Below are 21,081 nucleotides of genomic sequence, written 5' to 3' on the forward strand. Positions count from 1 at the left end.
AGGCCAATATACAGCCTGAGACGAATTCCAGCTAACAAACCTGATCTTGTCCTTTTTGATAAAACCAATGAAATTATTTATATCATAGAATTTTCTGTCCCTTTTGACAGCAATGTGATTGGTAAGATTCAGGAAAAGCATGATAAATATGCGGACCTTGCCTTTGAAATGTCTCACTTGTATCCAAAGTACACTGTCGTTAGGCTCCCCATTGTTCTCGGTGCCCTTGGTTTGGTACCTCCTGATCTCTTGGCGCAGATCAGGAGAGTGCCCGGGTTGTCCACCGGGAGCACAGCCCTTCTGACAATCTGGGTAATGCAGAAGGCTGCAGTGTTGGGGAGCCTCCATATTCTCCGAAAAGTTCTTGGTGGGTTCGACTAGGCAGTGTTTCCTGGGAGAAGTCCCATTCGCTGTCTGGGCTGCATGTAGAGGGAGCGAGGGCCCTGAGCTGATGATGAGCTTGACCAGCCTGACTGTGCCAGGATCACCCAAACCCTCTCTGCTGCATTTCATTTCTAATCTGTAAAACATAATAATAATATTAATTCCCTTATTGCTAAAGATGTCATTTCTTAAGTGTTTCCCATTATTTTGTCTAAAGACATGTAACTAAATATGGTTCTTCTCTTTGCATTTGATTTGGATTAATGTAATTTGTGTATATTATTTGGCTTTTCTGAAAATGCAATGTTTCCGAAATATGTCTTCACATTATGTGACAAAATGTAGTTTTACAGAATGTTGTCATTTTAGATTTTAAAGAAAATGGAGAAGAAACCCCTACAAGTGAAGATAGGACCAGTGTTAGAGATGGCTAAAGCATTTGACCAGGCAAGCAAGGATAAATCACCAGTTATCACAGGAAGAATACAGGGGATGAAACAGCGCATACCGAACAAGAACCTGATGTAAAACCTAATTTTATTTGACTGGATATGTCATGTGTATAGGACACAGACTGCATCGGGAAATAGATTGCATCAGGAAGTCATTGGAAAAGGTCCTAGTTGCCTTTCCAGCCATCATCTCTGCTGTTTAGTTATTTCATGATCATCACTATCCAAATTACATGATTTGAAAATTTCAGAAAATAAGAAATCTCTCCTCACTTTCTAGGAACGTAATCGACATTTGACTGATCTGAGATAACAATCCATACCAATATTGGCTGCAATTTTTAAACAATTTGTAAACTGATAGAGGCATCCTTTGGTAAGGGTCACATGACAATGACATGAAATTTCCTAGAACCATTCTGCAGATGACAAAAACTGATGGGGTTAAAGGACAATCACTGAACAGAGAGGTTATACTAAGTAGGTCAGAAACAACACTTACTCAATTCTCCATTTAGGACTGATTTCAGTTTGGAGAATCAGTTTACAGTCTTAGTATGTGTTCAGGGCACATTTTCAATTTTGAAAAATGTTGCAAGAAAGAATGCCAGTCAAAGCAGAGAAGAGTGTTGGCATAGAAATAGTCACCTCAAAACATTTGAAAGACATCATAATTCAAGACTGAATTCATGGCAGGCATTTACTTATGAATTCAAGACATTAAAATACATATTTGTAAAACATAACAACAATTTTCTCAAAACGATAAGATTTTTTAGCAAATTCAAAATGGACTCTCATGTTGCAGCTTTGTACAAACAATATAATCATATAATAAATACACATGTACATTGCATCCTACTGATTGCCTTAGTGACCATTCATAATTCATGATTAGGCGGAGTGATGATGATTTTAAGGTGGGTAGTAGGCCCATTTTGTTTGGGGGGTTGTCAGCAATTTTATACACAAGTACTAGGGGTAGTCAGCAATTCTGTGCATGAATGATAGTATTGTTTGAGTCCCTGATTGCTCTCACTGATGACTATTGACAAAGAGAGACAGTATAAGTCCCCAAAAATAAATAAATAAATAAATAAATATTAATTGTTTCATCAGCAATCTAGAAGTTGCTGAGTCTGTAACAAGGAACATAACTTTATGGATAACAACTTCTTCTTTATTGCACTGAGAGATGCTTTGGTGTAGACTCTTAAACGCTTATCAAGTTCTTAGCTTTCTTAACTTGACAACAGTGCTAGATTCTACTCTATGTAATTAAACAAGAAGATGTTATTCATAAAGTCATATTCTTTATTAATTATAAATATTTGATAACATTTAGGGAAAAAATAAATGTCCAACAACTGAGTAACAACGAAAACATTTGAGAATTGCACATACATGATGCTTGGAATATCCACCAAAGGCAAGAATATAAGTAATAGTGGAAAAGGTCTTGATATGCCACTGAACATTTAGGAGCTTCATAAGCTTGATACCACTAAAAAGCTTCAGAAATTCTGTCAGCATTGAGACTCATTTGGAATGTTACAAAACATAATAATCAAATCAATATTACCAGTCATGTTTGAACAAATCCTCTGATATGATTCATACGCCCAGAAAGATCCAGGTTAGAACTGGTCTTCATCAACCTATACTTGATATAAGAGGTGACTAGTGACATCAAATACCCAGCTTGAAATGGTTGATGAATGAAGCAATGGATCAATACCCTTAAGGTCAAGCAGGGGATTGTCGGGAGCCATGGATAGAGTAGTGAATGCAGCAACAAAGAATATATCAAACATAATGTACAGTATTTTTAGAAGACAGCAGTATTACAGGGATGAGAAATTTCCGCGGATCCGCGGAAATCCGCGTTTTTTTACATCCCAAGGGTCATTTTTCTGAAACGTCTAAATATATATACAGTGTTAATATTGATTTTAGAAGCCATATTTAGTGTGTAAAATGCCAAAATCCCCCAGACCCCCGACTAGTTTTCAGCTGTAAATGAAAATTTCCATTCTCATCCCTGGTATTAATGTACCTATTAGATTTGCTTAACCGTCAGTCTGTTCCTGAGCCTTACAAAACATTATATTGCCAAGGCAATACATAGGCAACACATCCTCTATGTATGTACAGCATATCATGAGCCTCCATGTATAAATCATCATCATGCCAGACCATCAGGTCTTGACACGGTGGTGGGGTAGCTACGTGGTTAAGGCATCTGCTTATCATGCTAAAGACCTGGGTTTAATTCCCCTCATAGCTGCAACGTATGAAGTCCATTTCTGGTGTTTCCTGCTATGACATTCCAGGGATATTACTAAAGGTGGCATAAAACTTGATTCACTCAGTCACTAGAAAATCTGAGCTTATTCTACATCTTGGTGGCACCAATTACACATGCAATGGCAAGCTAGTTGCTCACATGAAAACACAGCTTTTCAAGTCCAATTCGTAATTTATGTCTTTTGGCATAATGATGATTTTATGGAGAATCATGTACAATGTCAAAAATCCCCCCTAAAACTTGTGTACAAAGTAAGTGCCCCCCTTCATGTCATGTACAAAATCAATGACCTGCCTCCACAGTCCCATAATTTTTAAGAATTTGTTTTTACTATTGTGATGAAGAAACTTGATGACCCTCCCCAATGGTCAATGTGTCAATGACCCCACCACCACCCACCTCCCTAGAATAAGATAAGTGACACCTTCATCATCATCCCCCTAGCCATAAATTATGAACAGTTCCTAACATACATTTTGTCCGTCAGATCTACACATCATTCAGATCTAATCTGCAGAAGGACAGTTAATTACAGTTGATACTTCCATGTACATCACGGACTGTCTGCTCATCCCTGGTGGTCTCAGGTTCACCAGATTTCTTTTTACTTTGATTCAGGGATTGCTCACGTGTGACTGAAACATGAAAATATGTGCAAGGATAGATGTAGATAGTGGCCAGGGACAAACTGTTTTATACATATTACATGTATTACATACAACATAATAACATAAGTTCACAGACATATCTGTGACCTGTGTTATATTATGTACCAAAAATATTCTTTACAAAAACAATGGGTTCGGAAGAGGCAAAAGAATTTTGATGTTGATGAAGTTATAGGTAAATGAGAACCATGATTCATGGAGTGTTTCACTGAGTTATACATTTTTATAACAGAGATTTTCTCTATGTAACTGCAATTTGTTGACCTTCGTCACAAAAGGCAAAAGTGAATTGTAAGTTTAATTTTATTACACTTAAGCAAACAAAATTGGCCAAAATAAAGTGTCAAAATGTCATACCAATCCATTAATATAACCTCCAAGAACTGCACGTGCCTGCTATGATGAATGATCATTGTCAGATCAAAGTGTGTTGGGGTGGGGTTTCAATGGGTTCGAACCTGCTGCGAGTGCACATGCGCACACACACACACACACACACACACACACACACACACACACACACACACACACACACACACACACACACACACACACACACACACACACACACACACACACACACACACACACACACACACACACACACACACACACACACACACACACACACACACACACACACACACACACACACACACACACACACACACACACACACACACACACACACACACACACACACACACACACACACACACACACACACACACACACACACACACACACACACACACACACACACACACACACACACACACACACACACACACACACACACACACACACACACACACACACACACACACACACACACACACACACACACACACACACACACACACACACACACACACACACACACACACACACACACACACACACACACACACACACACACACACACATATTCCTGAATATACCAATGATGATGATTATTATTCCTGCATGAAATGATTTGTGGAATTGCAAGGTTAGGATTTAGGGTAAGATTTGGTTTTCAGCGATCCATGCTTGTCTAAGAGACAATTATTGGGATTGGGTGCCCAGGATCAGTACGTTGGTTGATTCTGGATTGTCTGGTCCAGACTCAATATTTACACACTGCTGCCACATAACTGGAATATTGCAGGGCACGATGTTAAACAACAAAAAAACATTCATCTGAAGACAATGTGAAAATTCAATTCAACACAACACGTTTTCATTCCACTGAATTCTATGATATAATAGTTCATAATTATCTAAAAGCTTTGTTCACTAGCATCTTCTCCTTTGAAAATATATCAGTACATGCATTTGGAAAAATAAATCATATTTACCTTCATCCTCCATGAGATGTACTCTACGCTCTAGCTGTACATGTGAATCTATAGGCGCTTCTGCTACAACAAATTAAATCATATTAGCAATTATATGAGTCAAAATTTACATATGCAAATAATCAAGAGATATGCTTTCCAGTTAAGACATGCTTTCATGATCATAACTTATTCAAACCTTTTACTAACTGCGTTTACTTGGTATCTGGATTAAAAATTACATGTGATCGTGTAATACTTGATATCAGTTGTATCAGCTGCTCACCATTTGGTTGGGATGTTTGTTGGGGTTGCAGCTGCTGTGGCTGCTGTGGTTGCTGCCATTGGTCACGTAGTGGTTGTTGCTGTTGTTCCAGCTGTGAATTTCCTGACAAAGAGAAAACAAATGTTACAAGACCAAATGAATATTGTGTATTTGATTTCTTATTTGAGCCCAAAATGAACATTTACATTGTTGATCTAATTAATGTCACTTTTGTCAAAGTTATCATGTAAATATGCTTTATTTATGTCTTTTCAGACTGACTCGCTGTAACCTGCAATCTCATCACACTGCATGCATGTAAATGTCTAGCAGCAAACATGGGAGGAGACTACATGAACTAATGAAATATAAAGCAAATATGAAGACTCCCCACTAAAACATGCCACACTTCCATGTACTAAACTATGCTGTAACGCAACTGAAAGACTATGAAGGGCACTTTTCAGTTTTGTCGCAACTGAGTTGTCACTTTCACTAGTACTGCTTGAACATTTTTTATCTCCTTAAACATGTATTTCTTCAGCCATGTTTCATGTAACCAGCAATGACCTTGATCTTGGACTGATGCATGCAAGACCCCATCTTACAGGTCTTGCATGTAATTCTAACCAAACTACTGAAGACTGTTTGCATGACATTTGTGTGCCTTGTTCACACTTGTGGACACTGCTTAATTATTGGTTGTCACACTGTTCATGTCAATGACAAAAGTAAATATTAAATTCTTCAGTCAATAAAGGTTATAAACATCTATCAGTGATATTAAATCTACCCAAGTAATATGACAGCCTGTAAATATCAGCAGTCCGCAGCATTCCAGAGGCTACAGCTCTTGGTAAGCCAATACTTGAAACAATAATTCCTTGTTTTTCTTTAACTCAGCATTTTCCCAGCTACTTGGTGTCTTTAAATATTCATGCCTGGACCAGACAATTCAGTGATTGACATCATAAGCATCACTACATTACTTGAATATGATGACAAATTGCATCAATAAAGTCAGCAAGCCTAACTGCATGATGACATTAGTTGACTCTAACCACAGGTAGCATTTGAATCAAAGGCCCTGCACCTGTTGTTTTGTTGAGCCTGCAGTTTCAAATAGTTGCAGGTCCTTCACTTCTGCCCTTCAGTAAATCATCAGTCAATTTCTTTCTTCAACTGGAATCTTTCCCATAATTTTTTTCTTCATTAATGTTCATCAATCATCCATGATCCACTGGGTTGCGATAACTTACTGTTTCACTTTCTGGTATTTCAGCGCTTTGCACATGGGGATGTCAGATGAAACGAGTCATCAGAAGATGACATAGCCCCCCAGCCCCCACATATTTGTAAGGACAAATCATCTGACAGTTACTTATTGTGTTTTTAGACCAAGTCAGAATTGTTTCCAAGCAATTCATGAAAAATATAAATGCCATATATCGGTAATCAGAAAAAGTCACTATTTCAAGATCTGTCTCGTATATCTGCCAAGATCTTTTGAAAGATATGAAATGGTTTTCGAGTTGTGCTCCACAGACAAAGTCAGCAATGTGTTCATGGAAAAGAGAAAATAGTACATCATAAAAACCTGTAAATAGCAAAAGGCACCACTTTGGGGTTTGCCACACATATCTACCAAGCAACACTGACAGATATTAAGAAGTTTTTGAGTTCTGCTCCGGAAATGGAACACACCTATCACTTTTGAGAGTAAGTCTGAAATGTTTCCATGGAAACCGCTAACATAATAAATCTCAAAAACCTGTAAGCAGCAAAAGGCACCACGTAAGGTTCCAATTGATATATGTACCAAGTTTTGCCGAAAAATATTGAACGGTTTTTGAGTTCTGCTCTGGAAACGAAACACACCTCTCACTTTTGAGACAATGTCTGAAATATTTCCATGGAAACCGAGAAAATAATAAATCACAAAAACCTGCACATAGCAAATGCACCACTTTAGGTTCTGATTGATATATCTACCAAGTTTTGCAGAAAAATATTGAACGGTTTTTGAGTTCTGCTCCAGAAACGAAGCCCATCTCTCCACCCCACCATAAGACTAACACCAACATGTTCCATGGAAAAACAAAAAAAATATCAATGCCAAAAATCTGTAAATAGCAAAAGGCACAACCATAGGCTGACATTACTATATCTATAAAGTTTGGTCTAAAAATATTAAACAGTTTCTTAGTTATGCTCCGGAAATAAAATGATTATGAACGGACAGAGGTATGATTTTATGATTTCTCATAAAATATTGCAACCAATGTCTTCAATTTTGTCAACAACCTACATGGGGTCATTATGGGGAGACAAAGACATGACATACCATCTGTGATGCTCAGCCTTTCAGATTGACCAGGTGGACATTCATACTGCTTCATCTGTAAAGTTTACAAGAGTTTCACAAACTTTTGTACCACAGTAAAAAGGAAATGATTGAAGCATAAAGTTTGGAACAATTAGTAGTGACACACGCAGCTCCAAAGATGAGTGCTGTGAAGACACGAACTAGTCAGATTGTGAATAGAATTACCATGAGATGGCTGGAGGCCTCTTAAGATGCAGTTATGTATCGTGAGTGTTTGAACTGTTCCTCCAACAGTTGTACCCCCATCTCATGTTAAATATGTCAACTTGGATGTTTAGCAGCATAACAGATTATTCAACAATTTCTTTTCTGTTTTTTTCAACCAAAACCATACTTGTATGTTTGTTGCCGGACAACAAATTGCAAAAGTTGAAAGTCTGAATTGTTTATGTTGTTAACTTTCCAAACTGACATCTTAAACAAGTAGAGAGGATGTCTACTGAAGTGTATACATACAAAATGAGTTGTTCTATGATTCATCATCTCATTTTATGACAAACAGACTGTAACTTGACAGATACACACCTGATTCATTTCCATGGCAAGACGTTTCCTTATCTCGACATCCCTCCGCATTGCTTCTGTTGCATTTGCATTGAGAGCTTTTAATATCTGAAACAACAACAAAAAAATAAAAGTAAAATTTGGTAAGTCAGAACCCTTGCACAAATCAGAATTTATTAAACTTCAATCAAAACAAATCTTCTACAAAGAACATAAGTACAGAGATCCCTGCCATGGCATGATACACATGTTGTACATGGACCTGCAGAGCAAAGTGTTTGATCAAAAGGATATGATTGTAATTTTGACCAAGAGATAGATAACCTGAAAGGGATGTTAAGGTTGTTTTTCTAATGTCTGAAATTTGGTGGGAAGATACGTTTGTGCTACCTGTCAAAAACTATTTGTCACCCTGTCAAAATTTAGAGATGTACGATATGTTTGGAATAGATTGGATTTTTGGAATAGATATTTTAGTTTAGAATTTTAAGTTTGACACTTACTTTTTCTCCTTGGGATGATTTCTGTTTTTGATTTCACTTTCAGATAATGATATGCTCAAGTTAACTAAATCAGGGAGTGCAGCTTTGGGAACACTGTCAGCATATTCTTTACCAAACACGCAAACATTGGCAGGGATCCATATGATCCATACCTTTTAATGAATGTATCTAGATCCTGAATGCTTTTAATTATTCCATCAAGTAGATTAGGGTGGTTTTGAGTTATTATTGCTTTGAGCCTCTCAGAGTGAGTCTGTTAGAATTAAGATGTTGTGTTTTTTTACAATGGTCAATGAGTGCTGTTACTAATAATGCCCATTAGTTAACCATAACATCTATGTCTTTGACTAAATTGTTTACTATAAAGAAATGGTATGGGGTATGTCTTCTATAAATGAAATCAGCAGAAATAAGTGAGTTCTTCGTCCCTCTAAGTGAACTAATCTTATTGAGACATTTACTGGATGCTTGGAAGAAAATTATGATATTACAATAAACACACAGGCATAAAGCTAAATCTTATTGAAGCAAAATTGAAATATTAGTTTCATGTTAACCTAATATAGGCGATTTTTTTTCATAAAATAGATTTAGGCAAGTTTTTAGAAGGCATTTAGATGTTGGACAAACATGAATACCTGACACATGAAAAACAACTTCTTTTTCCTTCTTTATCACAACATTCCAGAACTAATTCTCTGTAGACATAACTTATGCCTTACTGTAAAGTGTGTCTAGGAGTTGAATCCTTGTCACCTTAGGCCAAGATTTATGTAGAAGCATCAATTAAACTTTGTAACTTACACGTTTGTGAATACTATGTCTGTGAGATGGGGCTATTTATCAACATTGACTTGGGTCTTTCTCTAAACTATTACATATCCTGATCCCACTAATATACTATCCCAAAAAAGAAATGCATAGACGAGAAATCTGTTGTGAAAATGTTGTATTTTCAAACATGTATAACTCGTCCACAAATAGACTTTAGTGCATGAAATTTCATACCAGTTTAGAAGAAGATAATGTCTGTACAATGAAGTGGATACTTTTAGATAACGGAGCCACTGAGTGCAATGGTGACGATGTACGTCGGGTTTCCTTGCTCTCAGACTAGTCTCTTTCAACCTGTTCTGTACAGTTTGACGTGATATCCTCTGAAGTCCATGCACCCTGGCTGCTGGGCTCTCACCCCTGGCAGTTCGATCACGCATCTGTAATACCCAGATGTACCGATCTTGGGCTGCAGTGGTAACTCAAGGTCTGCCTGTATGGGGACGGTCAAATGTTATACCTGTTTGGTTCCAACAAGCTGCAAGCCATGATATCTTGCTCAGACTAACATTCAAACACCTAACAACAGAGGATTGGTTATCTCCAGTATGCATTTAACTCCTTCAAAACGAATGCTCATTTCTCTTTGCTGCACAATTTCAACTGGAAGGTGATTTCCGTTACATTGTGGCAATCCCTTTCTAATCCTTGTAAGAAATCTCATCAAAAGCAACATTTTCAGGTAAAATCGATTTTTTTTACTTGTGCAATTGTGTAAAATCATGTTATCAACACTTTTGTACAATATCGACAATTGTTTGAGCACAGTAGGTAATTAATAGATTTTTAAAAATACAAATTGCTAGTGTGTTTCTTTTTGGGGATAGTATATTTTACATTCATATATTCCTAATTCCTGAGTAGTAAAATATGAATTCTTAATTAAATATAAAATCTGCTATGAATTATTACTCCATGATAGTAGTTTGGGTGAGAGCACTTACAAATACTATTATTTGCTGTCTGAACAAACTGAACTTTTACTGTTTGATGATATTAAATGAAAAGCAACAGATTAAACAGTTAACTGACCTAGACGGTACTTTAATCCCAAAAGGTCACAACCCGAACGCAAATGACACTGTGACCAAGAAGGTTTTCACTCACCATGTAAGTGACCAGTCATCATGTATTAATAAGTCAGTAGATTATCTGACAAGTTTTAAGACATGTTGATTGCACCTTATGCAGAATTTGCTTTGAAGGCGGAACTCATTTGCAATCTTTGACAGTGAATGTCACTTTGACAGTGAATGTCATTGTTTCTGCCATGTTCAGTAAAACTGACACCAGTATATTAGCAATTTCCACACAAAAATGCCTTATTTCATTTTTGAGTACAGTGGACACTCTCATCTTTGTATGTTAAATGTCACTCATATTATTTCCTGATTTGCAGTATGTCATAGCAGATCAGTTACTGCAGAACAAGAGTCATCAGAGGATGACATCTCCCACTACCCGGTACCAACATATTTGAAAGGACAAATCATATGACACTTCCTTGATGTTTTCTTAGATTAAGTTTGAATCATTTCCATGGAAGTCATGAAAAATATAAATGCCATATATCTGTAAACAGCAAAAGGCACCACTTCAAGATCTGTCTCATATATCTGCCAAGATCTGTTGAAAGATGTCAAATGGTTTTCATGTTGTGATCTGGAAATGCAGCCTATCCCTTCATTTTGAGACTAGGTCAGAATTGTTTCCATATACCCAGTCTCCGAGATGGCTAAAGGTGGAACTCTTGATCATGAGTGCCCCCTAACAACTTATTTCTGAATTGGACTTAGAGAATGGCTTTAGTTTTACACCACACTCCACAATATTTCTGAATAGCCTTACATTCATATGGTTTGAAGGCAGGTTTTACGAAAAAACATCAACGTTTTTTCAACCTTATTTTTTGTATGCATGAGCTATATGGCAGCAGTCTGTAAATAGTTGAGTCTGGACCAGACAATCCAGTGCTCAACAGCATGAGCTTCAGTCTGCGCAATTAGGAACCAATGACATGGTATCACCCAAGTCAGCGAACATGACTATCCGATTCCAGTAGTCACTGGATTGGAAAGAACTGTTGGCCATCTATTATGAAAGCTTTTTAAACACTCAAGCCCTCTGGCATATTGTGAAGTTTGTGTGCATGGTAGTTGGAATATGATGCTTCATTACATTACGAATAAACAAGAATGTGAAGGAAAAAAGTGTATAGTTTGTTCTTGTATCATCAGTTTGAAGCCACATTTAATATTGTGATATCCACAGAATGATGCGTCAACAATTTACAATCTTGTTCATCTAAGCAAAGCACCAAATCTACTATTCCTTCCCCAGGCACATTCAGATGGATAGTGAATGGACACCAAGTGGATGTCAGGATGGTAAACAATTACACATTTTATGTTACTTAGTTCAAAACAGCGCAATGGAAACCAGCATGAAACTACATTTTCTACTTTTATGTTGGTTTCCATTTAGTGAGATCTGAGAGTTGCAAATTCCAGGTATGGAAACCAACAAGAAACCCCCGAACTTAGTTTCATTTTGGTTTCCATTTACAGACATACCAAAATCACATTTCCAAAATGGAATCTAGTTGGAAACTCAGTTAGTGAGTTTCAGAGAATGGAAACCAAATGGATTCCGCAATTACCCACATTACAGATGGTTTCCAGCTTTCTGGAAACCAAGTCATTTTTGCAGTGTGTTATTGCTGAATTGTACACTCGTCCATAGATGCAGAGGATGATGTTATATACTGTTGTGCGTATTTCTTGTCTCCACTCAGTTGAATCTGTGAACAGGAGAGATCATAATTTTTCTCTGGAAAAAGAAATGCATGTCGTATATTTACAGGAAGAATAAAAATTATTTTGGGTTTTTTTTCTGCTTTAAAGCACACTTTGCAGATATGCTGAAGTAGCATTCAGCCATGATATAAACCCGAAGGATGCTTCTTACTATATACATGTATCAGACTTGGCTTCTATTCCACATTTGATGTTTTCGTTTGCTCACAGGTTTTACTTTCTGTAAGACCTATTTCCTGGTTTTTCTTTTAGTAAGTAAGACGTATTTCACGGTTTTACTTTTTGTAAGTAAGGCCTCTTCCCAGGTTTCACTTTTTCCTAATTCTATATCATCAACAACATTTACTTTCAGATGATCTGTGAGTGTTCGAAATCAGTTGGAAAATATCGTCAAAGATCAAGTTTAAAGTGCATATGCTTTCCCTAGCAGGAATGAAACCACATCTGTCACCTTAATAAACAGATGCTCTCCCTCATGGCCACTGAGCTAACAAACATGGTAGTGTTAAATTCTCTATTTATAGTTACTGTTATTACATTGATTTTACTAGCGCTTCAGTTACTGTCATGTAGCTGTATTACATGATCATCCAATTATCCATCACTGACGGTTTATATGCATAATAATGCAATCCTCCCAGGTTATGGTTGGGAAAGTCCTCGACCATCAGGTCTCAGGTCTTACATTCCCAACCATAGCCAGAGTCGTGCTTTATCCTACTTTTACATAAAAAAATCCCTGAAGGCTACAAATAAAACATTTCTGTACTAAGATTTATACACACATTCACACATATGGTACACAGACTAATAATACAATGACTAACACACATGCAATGATACACAGACACATATCCACACAGTGACACACATGGTGCACTGACACAAATCCACACAATGACAAACAGTACACTGAAACATCCATATGACACACCTGGCACAGAGACACCTATCCACACGACACACATGGTACACTGACATATCCACAAAATGACACAAAATACATTCGCTGTCACACATATGGTCCTACAAACAATGGTACAGATAGATACACATCTACACAATGACACATACATAAGTACAACAAAACATATGGGTGCAGTAACACACTGGAGTATTGACACATTTAAGTACAATGACACACATAGGCCGAATGACACACATAGGTACAATGACACACAGGAGTACTGAAACACATACATACGTTCATTGACACACGACACACATAGGTTCAATGGTACACATAGGCCCAATGACACACATCTGTACAATGACAAACATAGATACAATGTGTGGCATTGTGTGGCATTGTTTCAAAGTGTCTCACCATTGTTTGGCATTGTTTAAACATGTGTCACCACTGTGTGGCATTGTTTCATGGTGTCTCGCCATTGTGTGGCATTGTTTCAATGTGTGTCACCATTTTGTAGCATTGTTTCATGGTGTCTCACCATTGTGTGGCATTGTTTCAAAGTGTCTCACCATTGTGTGGCATTGTTTCAATGTGTGTCACCACTGTGTGGCATTTTTTCAAAGTGTCTCATCATTGTGTGGCATTGTTTCAGAGTGTGTCACCATTGTGTGGCATTGTTTCATGGTGTATCACTGAAGATCAATGTCACTACTGCACACAATTGGCCATAAAACAGCAATACTGACAGAGCACTGACATTGTCTACAATAATTATTTTAGGGATCCAGATTTCACATGACATTCAACATGAAATAATTTTACTTACCCTGAATTTCCCCATAGAGCACCAAGACAAATCTTTTATTTGTTGCATCATATATGACTGCAAGAACTGTGTTGTGCCCATCAACTGATGCAGCAAAACCTTCATCGTCTGGAGAACTCTCAACAAGTATCTGAAATAAGAAACATTCAATTGTTAATGTCACATTCATCAAGGTTGAAACATTCTGACAACGACAAGTGAGGTGAAATGAATTCACCATCATGTCTATTTTATTTCATATCTGTGTACTTAATACTGTATAATGCATGGATGGCTATTTGCACTATTCCAGGTAAGCAGACTTTGAGTAGCCCATTCCCAGTTTTATCCGCTTAATATTGAGTGCTAACTATTGTAACAACCTAATAGCTTCTTGCAGCTCAGTCTGCCCTATCCACTGAGCCATGGAGGTGTCCAGGATTTTGATGGATAATATTGATAATGGAAACTTGTTCCTGGTGAATGCACAACTTTCTGTGCATTTTTGTGTTGTATGTTTCTAATGTTGCTCAGTATACTTGAATAATGCTTTGCTCTGCATTGAAACAGAGCTTTAATAAGGTAACATAGCCATGCCCAATTTGTGCATAGGTTTCAACCCCAGCCTCTTCGTAGCAAACTTGAAATGATAATTACGACTCATTTTGCATCATCTGATTGACAAAAACACTGTGGTCGTGAGTCTCTGAAAACAAGTAGGAATTATTTCAACAAGAGTTATCAAAAGATGACAAATTTTTCCGGCCCCCATGAATTTGAAAGAACAAATCATCTGACAGTCCAAATTGATCTTTTTTAATTAATTTCAAATTTTTTTGCTACATCCAAATCGTTTCAAGGAAATCATTAAAAATATTGATGCCAAATATCTGCAAACAGCAAAGGTACTACTTCAAGATCTCTTTAAGGTATCTGTCAAGTCTTGTAGAAAGACATTGAACGTTTTTCAAGTTGCAATATGAAAACGAAACCCAACCCTGCCCTTTTGAGACTAAGTCAAAATCGTTTCCACTTAAACCTAAAAAAATGGAATACCAAGTCTTGTTGATAGATACTGAACGGTTTCTGAGGTGTTTTCCAGAAATGAAGGTCACCCCTCACTCTTGAGGCTAAGTCCAAAAGTTTCCCATGGAAACTAAGAAACATAAAAGTGACAAAATCCTGAAAAGAGCATAAGGTATGACTTAAGCTTCTGTTTGAGATATATATATCATATCTTGTAGACAGATATTGAATGGTTTCCGAGTTGTGATCTGGAAACTAAGGCCATTCCTCCCTTTTCAGACTAAGTTAAGATCATTTCCATAGAAACCAAGAAAAATAAAAATGACAAACATCTGTGAATAGCAAAAGGCACCACTTTAGGTTCTGTTTGATATATCTGCCAAAGTTTGTCAAAAATTATTGAACTATTGAACTTGTTTTTAGTTATGCTCGGAAACAAAATGATTATGGACAGATGGGGAGATACCAGCATAACAAGTGTATTATCTTTTCCTGATACAACAACAAAAATATGTTCGAAAACTCACAATAGCAACAAGAATCTAAATATAAAACCTACTCTTTCCGCAAACACTGAGGTGTTCTGAATGTTAAAGAAACAAACTATATCAGCAGTCATATTGAGATCATCCTTTAAATATCACCAATATCACCTAAAACAAGAACATAAACTTGTCATTAATGATTATTCAAAAACATTGTTTTTTAGAAGAACAAGTGGACTGTGCGAGAATGTGCACTCGATGAGCTAAATGTCAGACACCAGGTATCAATACTCACAAACACATATGTCACATTGATGACACGGAAAACAGAGCAAACACTTTTAGGATCAGTAACTATTTTCTGGAAAATCCTGAGAGTTTCTTCCCTAGTAGAGGGTGAATTGTTCACATTCTGAAATTGATACAAACCAAGATATTAATTATGCAAAACAGATACATATCTTTTCACACCTAAATATTTTTTACAACATATTTGAGTTGACAGACACCCATCCCACCTGGTTATTGATAATAACATATTTTATAACTGGGCCCAAAATGTCAAAAAAATATCAAGTCATGAAATATGTCATTGGCTTAAATTTTTGTCATGGTTCCTTAGAGGAGATAAGCTTTTAGTGAGAAGAAAGGAATTTGAGTAAATTTGGGAGCATGGTCAAAATGGCAGTTTCAATCTGCAGCTTTCTTACTGAACACCAATTTGAACGTCTTGTACAATAAGAGTGCATCTTGGGTGAGGTAACTAGTGGTGTTCCTACTAACTGAAATAATCAATGATTGATTTCAGTGACCAAACAACCAAGCAATCAATCATATTTTCTCATAATCGAACCCAAATGATTTTGGGGACTACTGTTTTAGTATTCGAAACACTTGACGATGGAACATATGTTACAGGTTAGTAGAGACCATATAATATATGTTCTCTGTTGTTAGGGATTGTATTAAAGTGTTTAATTTTTAGAAAACTCACTTCTTGAACTACTGTTTTAGTATTTGAGACACTTGACGATGGAACATATGTTACAAGTTGTTAGCAGAGACCATATAATAAAGTATGTTCTCTGTTGTTAGGCATTATATAAAAGTGTTTAATTTTTGGAAAACTCACTTCTTGAACTACTGTTTTAGTGTTTGAAACACTTGACGATGCAGCATATCTTACAGATTGTCAGGGGTTGTATAAAAGTGTTTAATTCTTAGAAAACTCAGATTACTGGCTGAATAGTCATGACTGAATATTTCTTGCAAACACTGGAAACTTTATGTTCTGAACTTCATGATATAACAGTCATCACTTAAAAGTAGCAAGTTGCATCATTTTACACGGGATGTGAAATTCACAAATGGAATTTGCACAGCAGTCTGTCTCACAGTCCTTGAACCACATTACCTTGCTTACTGCCATGCCCTCTCTGCAATGATAAAGCCTTAAATGAAGCAAGTCTTAGATTTCCTCAAGTTCAGAATCTCTGGTCTTCCTTGGGCTCCTTGTCAATTTACATGGGTTAGTTTGTAACTATCAAAATTATATATATTCAGAGACTAAGAAGTGTATTTGCAGATGATACTACACTAACTATAGACAGATCAGAAAAATAGCCTCTACGTAACAATGAATACATTATCTTCTTTCTGGACTAAAGCTTAATGGTGAAAAAACTAAACTGACGTTGACTTAGATAATATGACACAAATGAACTAAAACAAAGACTCTGAGAAAATTGAAAAAGGAATGGCAATGTGGAGGAAAAGAACCCTAACACCAATGGGAAGAAATGTTATATTGAAATCACTTCTACTTCCACAACTTAACCATTTGCTTAGTAGTATTCACAGTCTCTTTAACAAAAAGTGGACGATTTTCAAAAGAAATGCTACCAATTTATTTGGAAAGGTAAAATTGATAAATCCAAAGAAATATTATGCAAATACCACCTAAATGTGGTGGTATCAGTGTTCCTGATCTAAAGACTGTTACTGCAGCATAAAAACTGTGTTGGATTAGGAGATTGATCTATAGCAATGCCATCTGGACAAAGCTGGTCTCAGAATATATCCCAGATTTAAATGTACTTTATTTAGCAGATTACATTTGTATTAAAAGGAACATTATTCCCTACATTTATAATAGGTTCTTGAAGGAGGTACTCTCCTCCTGGTCAACATACTTGCACAACTGTGACAGTGTTGGAAACACAAGTGGTGAAGGTCATAATCCATTTGGTATAACAATGCTATTAGAATTGCTAGTGAAACTATTTATTTACAGCAATGGCATAAAAAGGGTGTAACATATTTTAGAGATAGATTTGATGATGATGGAAATTATGACTATACAAACTTTGTAAGAGGATATAATATCAAAACAGACTTTCTGAGTTATGAGGAAGTCAGGAAATCAGTGTCATCCCTTTTATGCAACACCATTCCTTGTGCTGAACTCAGCTCAAGACCCATTCTGCCTTAGAACATGTCAATAATGTCCAATAAACAAGGCTGCTCGACTTTGTACATGAGTATATCAGTTCCAACATTTACAAAGTTTAAAACACTGTTGAAATGGGAAAATCATTTACAGAAAGGATATACTGATATTGAGTGGAAGAATGTTCATCTTATGGCAAAACGATGTACACAAAGTAGTGAATTAAGATGATTTCAGTTTAAACTCATTCATAATATACTGAGTACCAATAAGTTGTTATTTAAGATGGGATACGTTGAAGCACCAGCATGTTCTTTTATATATAATGTAATGACTCACTTGAAACCATTGTACATGTTTATATACCTGTCAGTATGCTGAAATCATACGGAGTAAACTTTCAGAGTGTCTTGCAAAATATACGGAAGGAAATATCAAATTCAATGAAGAGAAAGTATTTTGGTGGTTTGCGGGGATGCATAATAATCCTTTGAATGCAATTATTCTTATAACAAACTCTGTGCTTTACAGATGTACAATTAGGAAAACCAAACCAAATTTCAATGTTTTACAACAAGAAATATATAGATATTACCAGGCAACAAAATATACAGCATTTTCAAACTGTGTACAAGCAAGCTTTCATGCCTTTTGGTCATCTTTCCATATACTTTTCAGAACTCAGTGCAATGATCAATATGACATTTAATGTGATCACAATCCTGTAAACAACTATGACGTCCTTGGTCGTCTATCTATATATGTCTTTTGCTACAAACACTTCTAGTATCCCTGCGTAAAATCTTTGACATGAATGACAATGCTGTGTACATCTTTGGCATTGTTCTCTACATACTAGTATGCTTTCCTGTAATCTGATTATGTCATATTTACATCAGTCATAACCTTCTGTACATTTATGATGTCCTTGTATATATCTTTTTCAGTATATCTAAATGAGACACAATCCTCTGTAATTGTTTGAAATCTCACAATTGATGAGCCATATGTTTTTCTTTGTACTTATCAGCAATAACAACCTGAAAAGAAAAATCTGGAAAATGATGATGATTTATCCAATTTTGTCATGACTGTTAACTGGGAAGGAACATGTCATCTATTGTGAGATTTCAAACAATTACCAACACTAGGGGGAACATGTGTAGGTTTCCAGCTTTATTGTTTGAGTGGTGTCTGAGGAGAAAATAATATAAAATGTCAATGAACAATGAAAAATATGTCATGTTGCAGGCTCACTAGACCTTTTTCTGCCAAGGTATGACTTCTCTAACAGTTAGTACAACAATCCCTGAATTATTCAAATACTTGCCTGTATTTCTTTAAGAAATTGTTCCATACTAGTAGGTATCCTTTTGCTAGGCTCAATCTCATACCGTTGTCTGTCAGATATGCCTTGTATTTTGATACCAATAGGTTTGAACAGATGTAGGAAACTCTTTGTATCTTGAATGTCCTGTCCACTGACCACATCTTTTTCATGTGCAGGATGTGTTTCACCTTCTTCTTGTACTCCTCTATCAGATCCTAACAAAACACACAATATACCGGTACAAAACAACAAGGCATACTACGCTGCAAAATGTACTGATGAAAAGGCAAATAAATATACATTTGAAACAATCAACTGATTTTAAATGGTGTGAAAGTTAGTCGATCATTTGTCCATGCCAAATTATCACTATAATTTCAGACATGAAGAAAGGGAACAGTTGTTTAACAAACGACTGAAGACAAACACATTTTTCAGACAAACATAATATACGGTACTCTGTGATAAATATGTTTTGGGATTTTTTTTTATTTCAGTCTCAAAGAAAGATAGAGCAGTTCTTTGTATGCATACCTTGTCCATCCTGTCTCTTTGGCTTGGACAGAGGGATGCCATGCTCTTTGGGAAGAGCATACTCTTTGTCTGTTCGTTTTCCTTGTGCTCCATGGTCATCTTCCTCTGTGGGCATCTAAAATTTATAGCAGATAGCAAGGTGATGTGAAGAAATGTGATCAATTATCAACAAATGGTTTTGTTAGTTACATTGCAAAAACTTAAAGTTACATATTCATAAGCAGGGCTGCACAATATAACCAGTTTTCCAGGTTCATGCATGAAAAGGATACACGTCGCGATGTGCTGGTCAAAAACTGGTATTTTGACATGTATTTAGAAAACTTCGAAACACTTGCAAATCTTCGGATATTTCTGTTTTTTCCACCAGAAGTCAAGTTAAGTTTGGTTTTAAGTTTTGCTCTTCACTTTTGTTTAAGTGTTTCACAATGTTTGGATCTGAATGTTTTAGATATTTACTCATAAATGACCAGTGATCTCTGATATGTTCTGATCTCTGATATGTTGCTGTTTAAAATTTCTTGAGGGGAAGTCGGGGGAGGACGCAATGGAAGTGGGGAGAGTGGCCATTTGTCATGATCAAACGTTTCTGTTAAAGCTCAGACAAGCATAGCATCATAATCATCCTGTCTTCTAACTTTTCTCCCTTCCACTGGCAATAATGGGAGTCTATAATATATATATTTTTTAAGTCACATTAGATACAATTTCAATATTAATTCACTGTGGATAATGGTTTTGTTTGGATCTAGAGAAAATGCTGCGTGTGTTGTAGTATTTAATGATACACAAACCTCGAATTCGATGTGATTACACTAGAAATACGACGCAATAATGTTGATTGTTACGTATGATCAACACCTTGTGCAATACTGCTTTCAGAAGTGGGGATTCCCCTAAAGATGCAAACTCGGTGTCGCTGTCCCCGTGTTCGACAGTAAACTAGTTCTCTGACGTTCTTTTAAATTGCTTTAAGGAAATAAGCAGCGTAGCGCAGCGGATGCCAGGACCAAGTTTGACCGCAAACCAATCGTGAGTTTGAGCTGGGTCCCGTCTCGCATATCGCAATATTCCAGTAAGCGCGCAAAGAAAGACGGGAA

General features: G+C 36.5%; 1 protein-coding gene across 2 annotated transcripts; it reads right to left on the reverse strand.

Moving 5' to 3' along the window:
- Positions 1-1,522: 1,522 nt before the first annotated feature.
- LOC137290915 (uncharacterized) lies at positions 1,523-20,874 on the reverse strand. 2 transcript variants are annotated; one of them, XM_067822118.1, is made up of 11 exons: positions 20,776-20,874; positions 19,982-20,096; positions 19,448-19,662; positions 15,964-16,080; positions 14,179-14,308; positions 12,287-12,423; positions 8,308-8,394; positions 7,741-7,795; positions 5,418-5,519; positions 5,153-5,215; positions 1,523-3,779 (listed from the first exon to the last, which is right to left on the reverse strand). In XM_067822118.1, exons 2-11 carry the CDS (start codon positions 20,094-20,096, stop codon positions 3,670-3,672), a joined length of 1,131 nt encoding a protein of 376 aa, XP_067678219.1. In that variant the 5' UTR covers positions 20,776-20,874; the 3' UTR covers positions 1,523-3,669. The 2 variants fall into 2 exon arrangements, with proteins under 2 accessions (XP_067678219.1, XP_067678220.1); XM_067822119.1 differs by having other exon boundaries at positions 5,153-5,212; positions 20,776-20,867.
- Between the last annotated feature and the right edge of the window lie 207 nt (positions 20,875-21,081).

Source organism: Haliotis asinina, chromosome 7, assembly GCF_037392515.1.
Source record: "Haliotis asinina isolate JCU_RB_2024 chromosome 7, JCU_Hal_asi_v2, whole genome shotgun sequence".
Taxonomy (NCBI): domain Eukaryota; kingdom Metazoa; phylum Mollusca; class Gastropoda; order Lepetellida; family Haliotidae; genus Haliotis; species Haliotis asinina.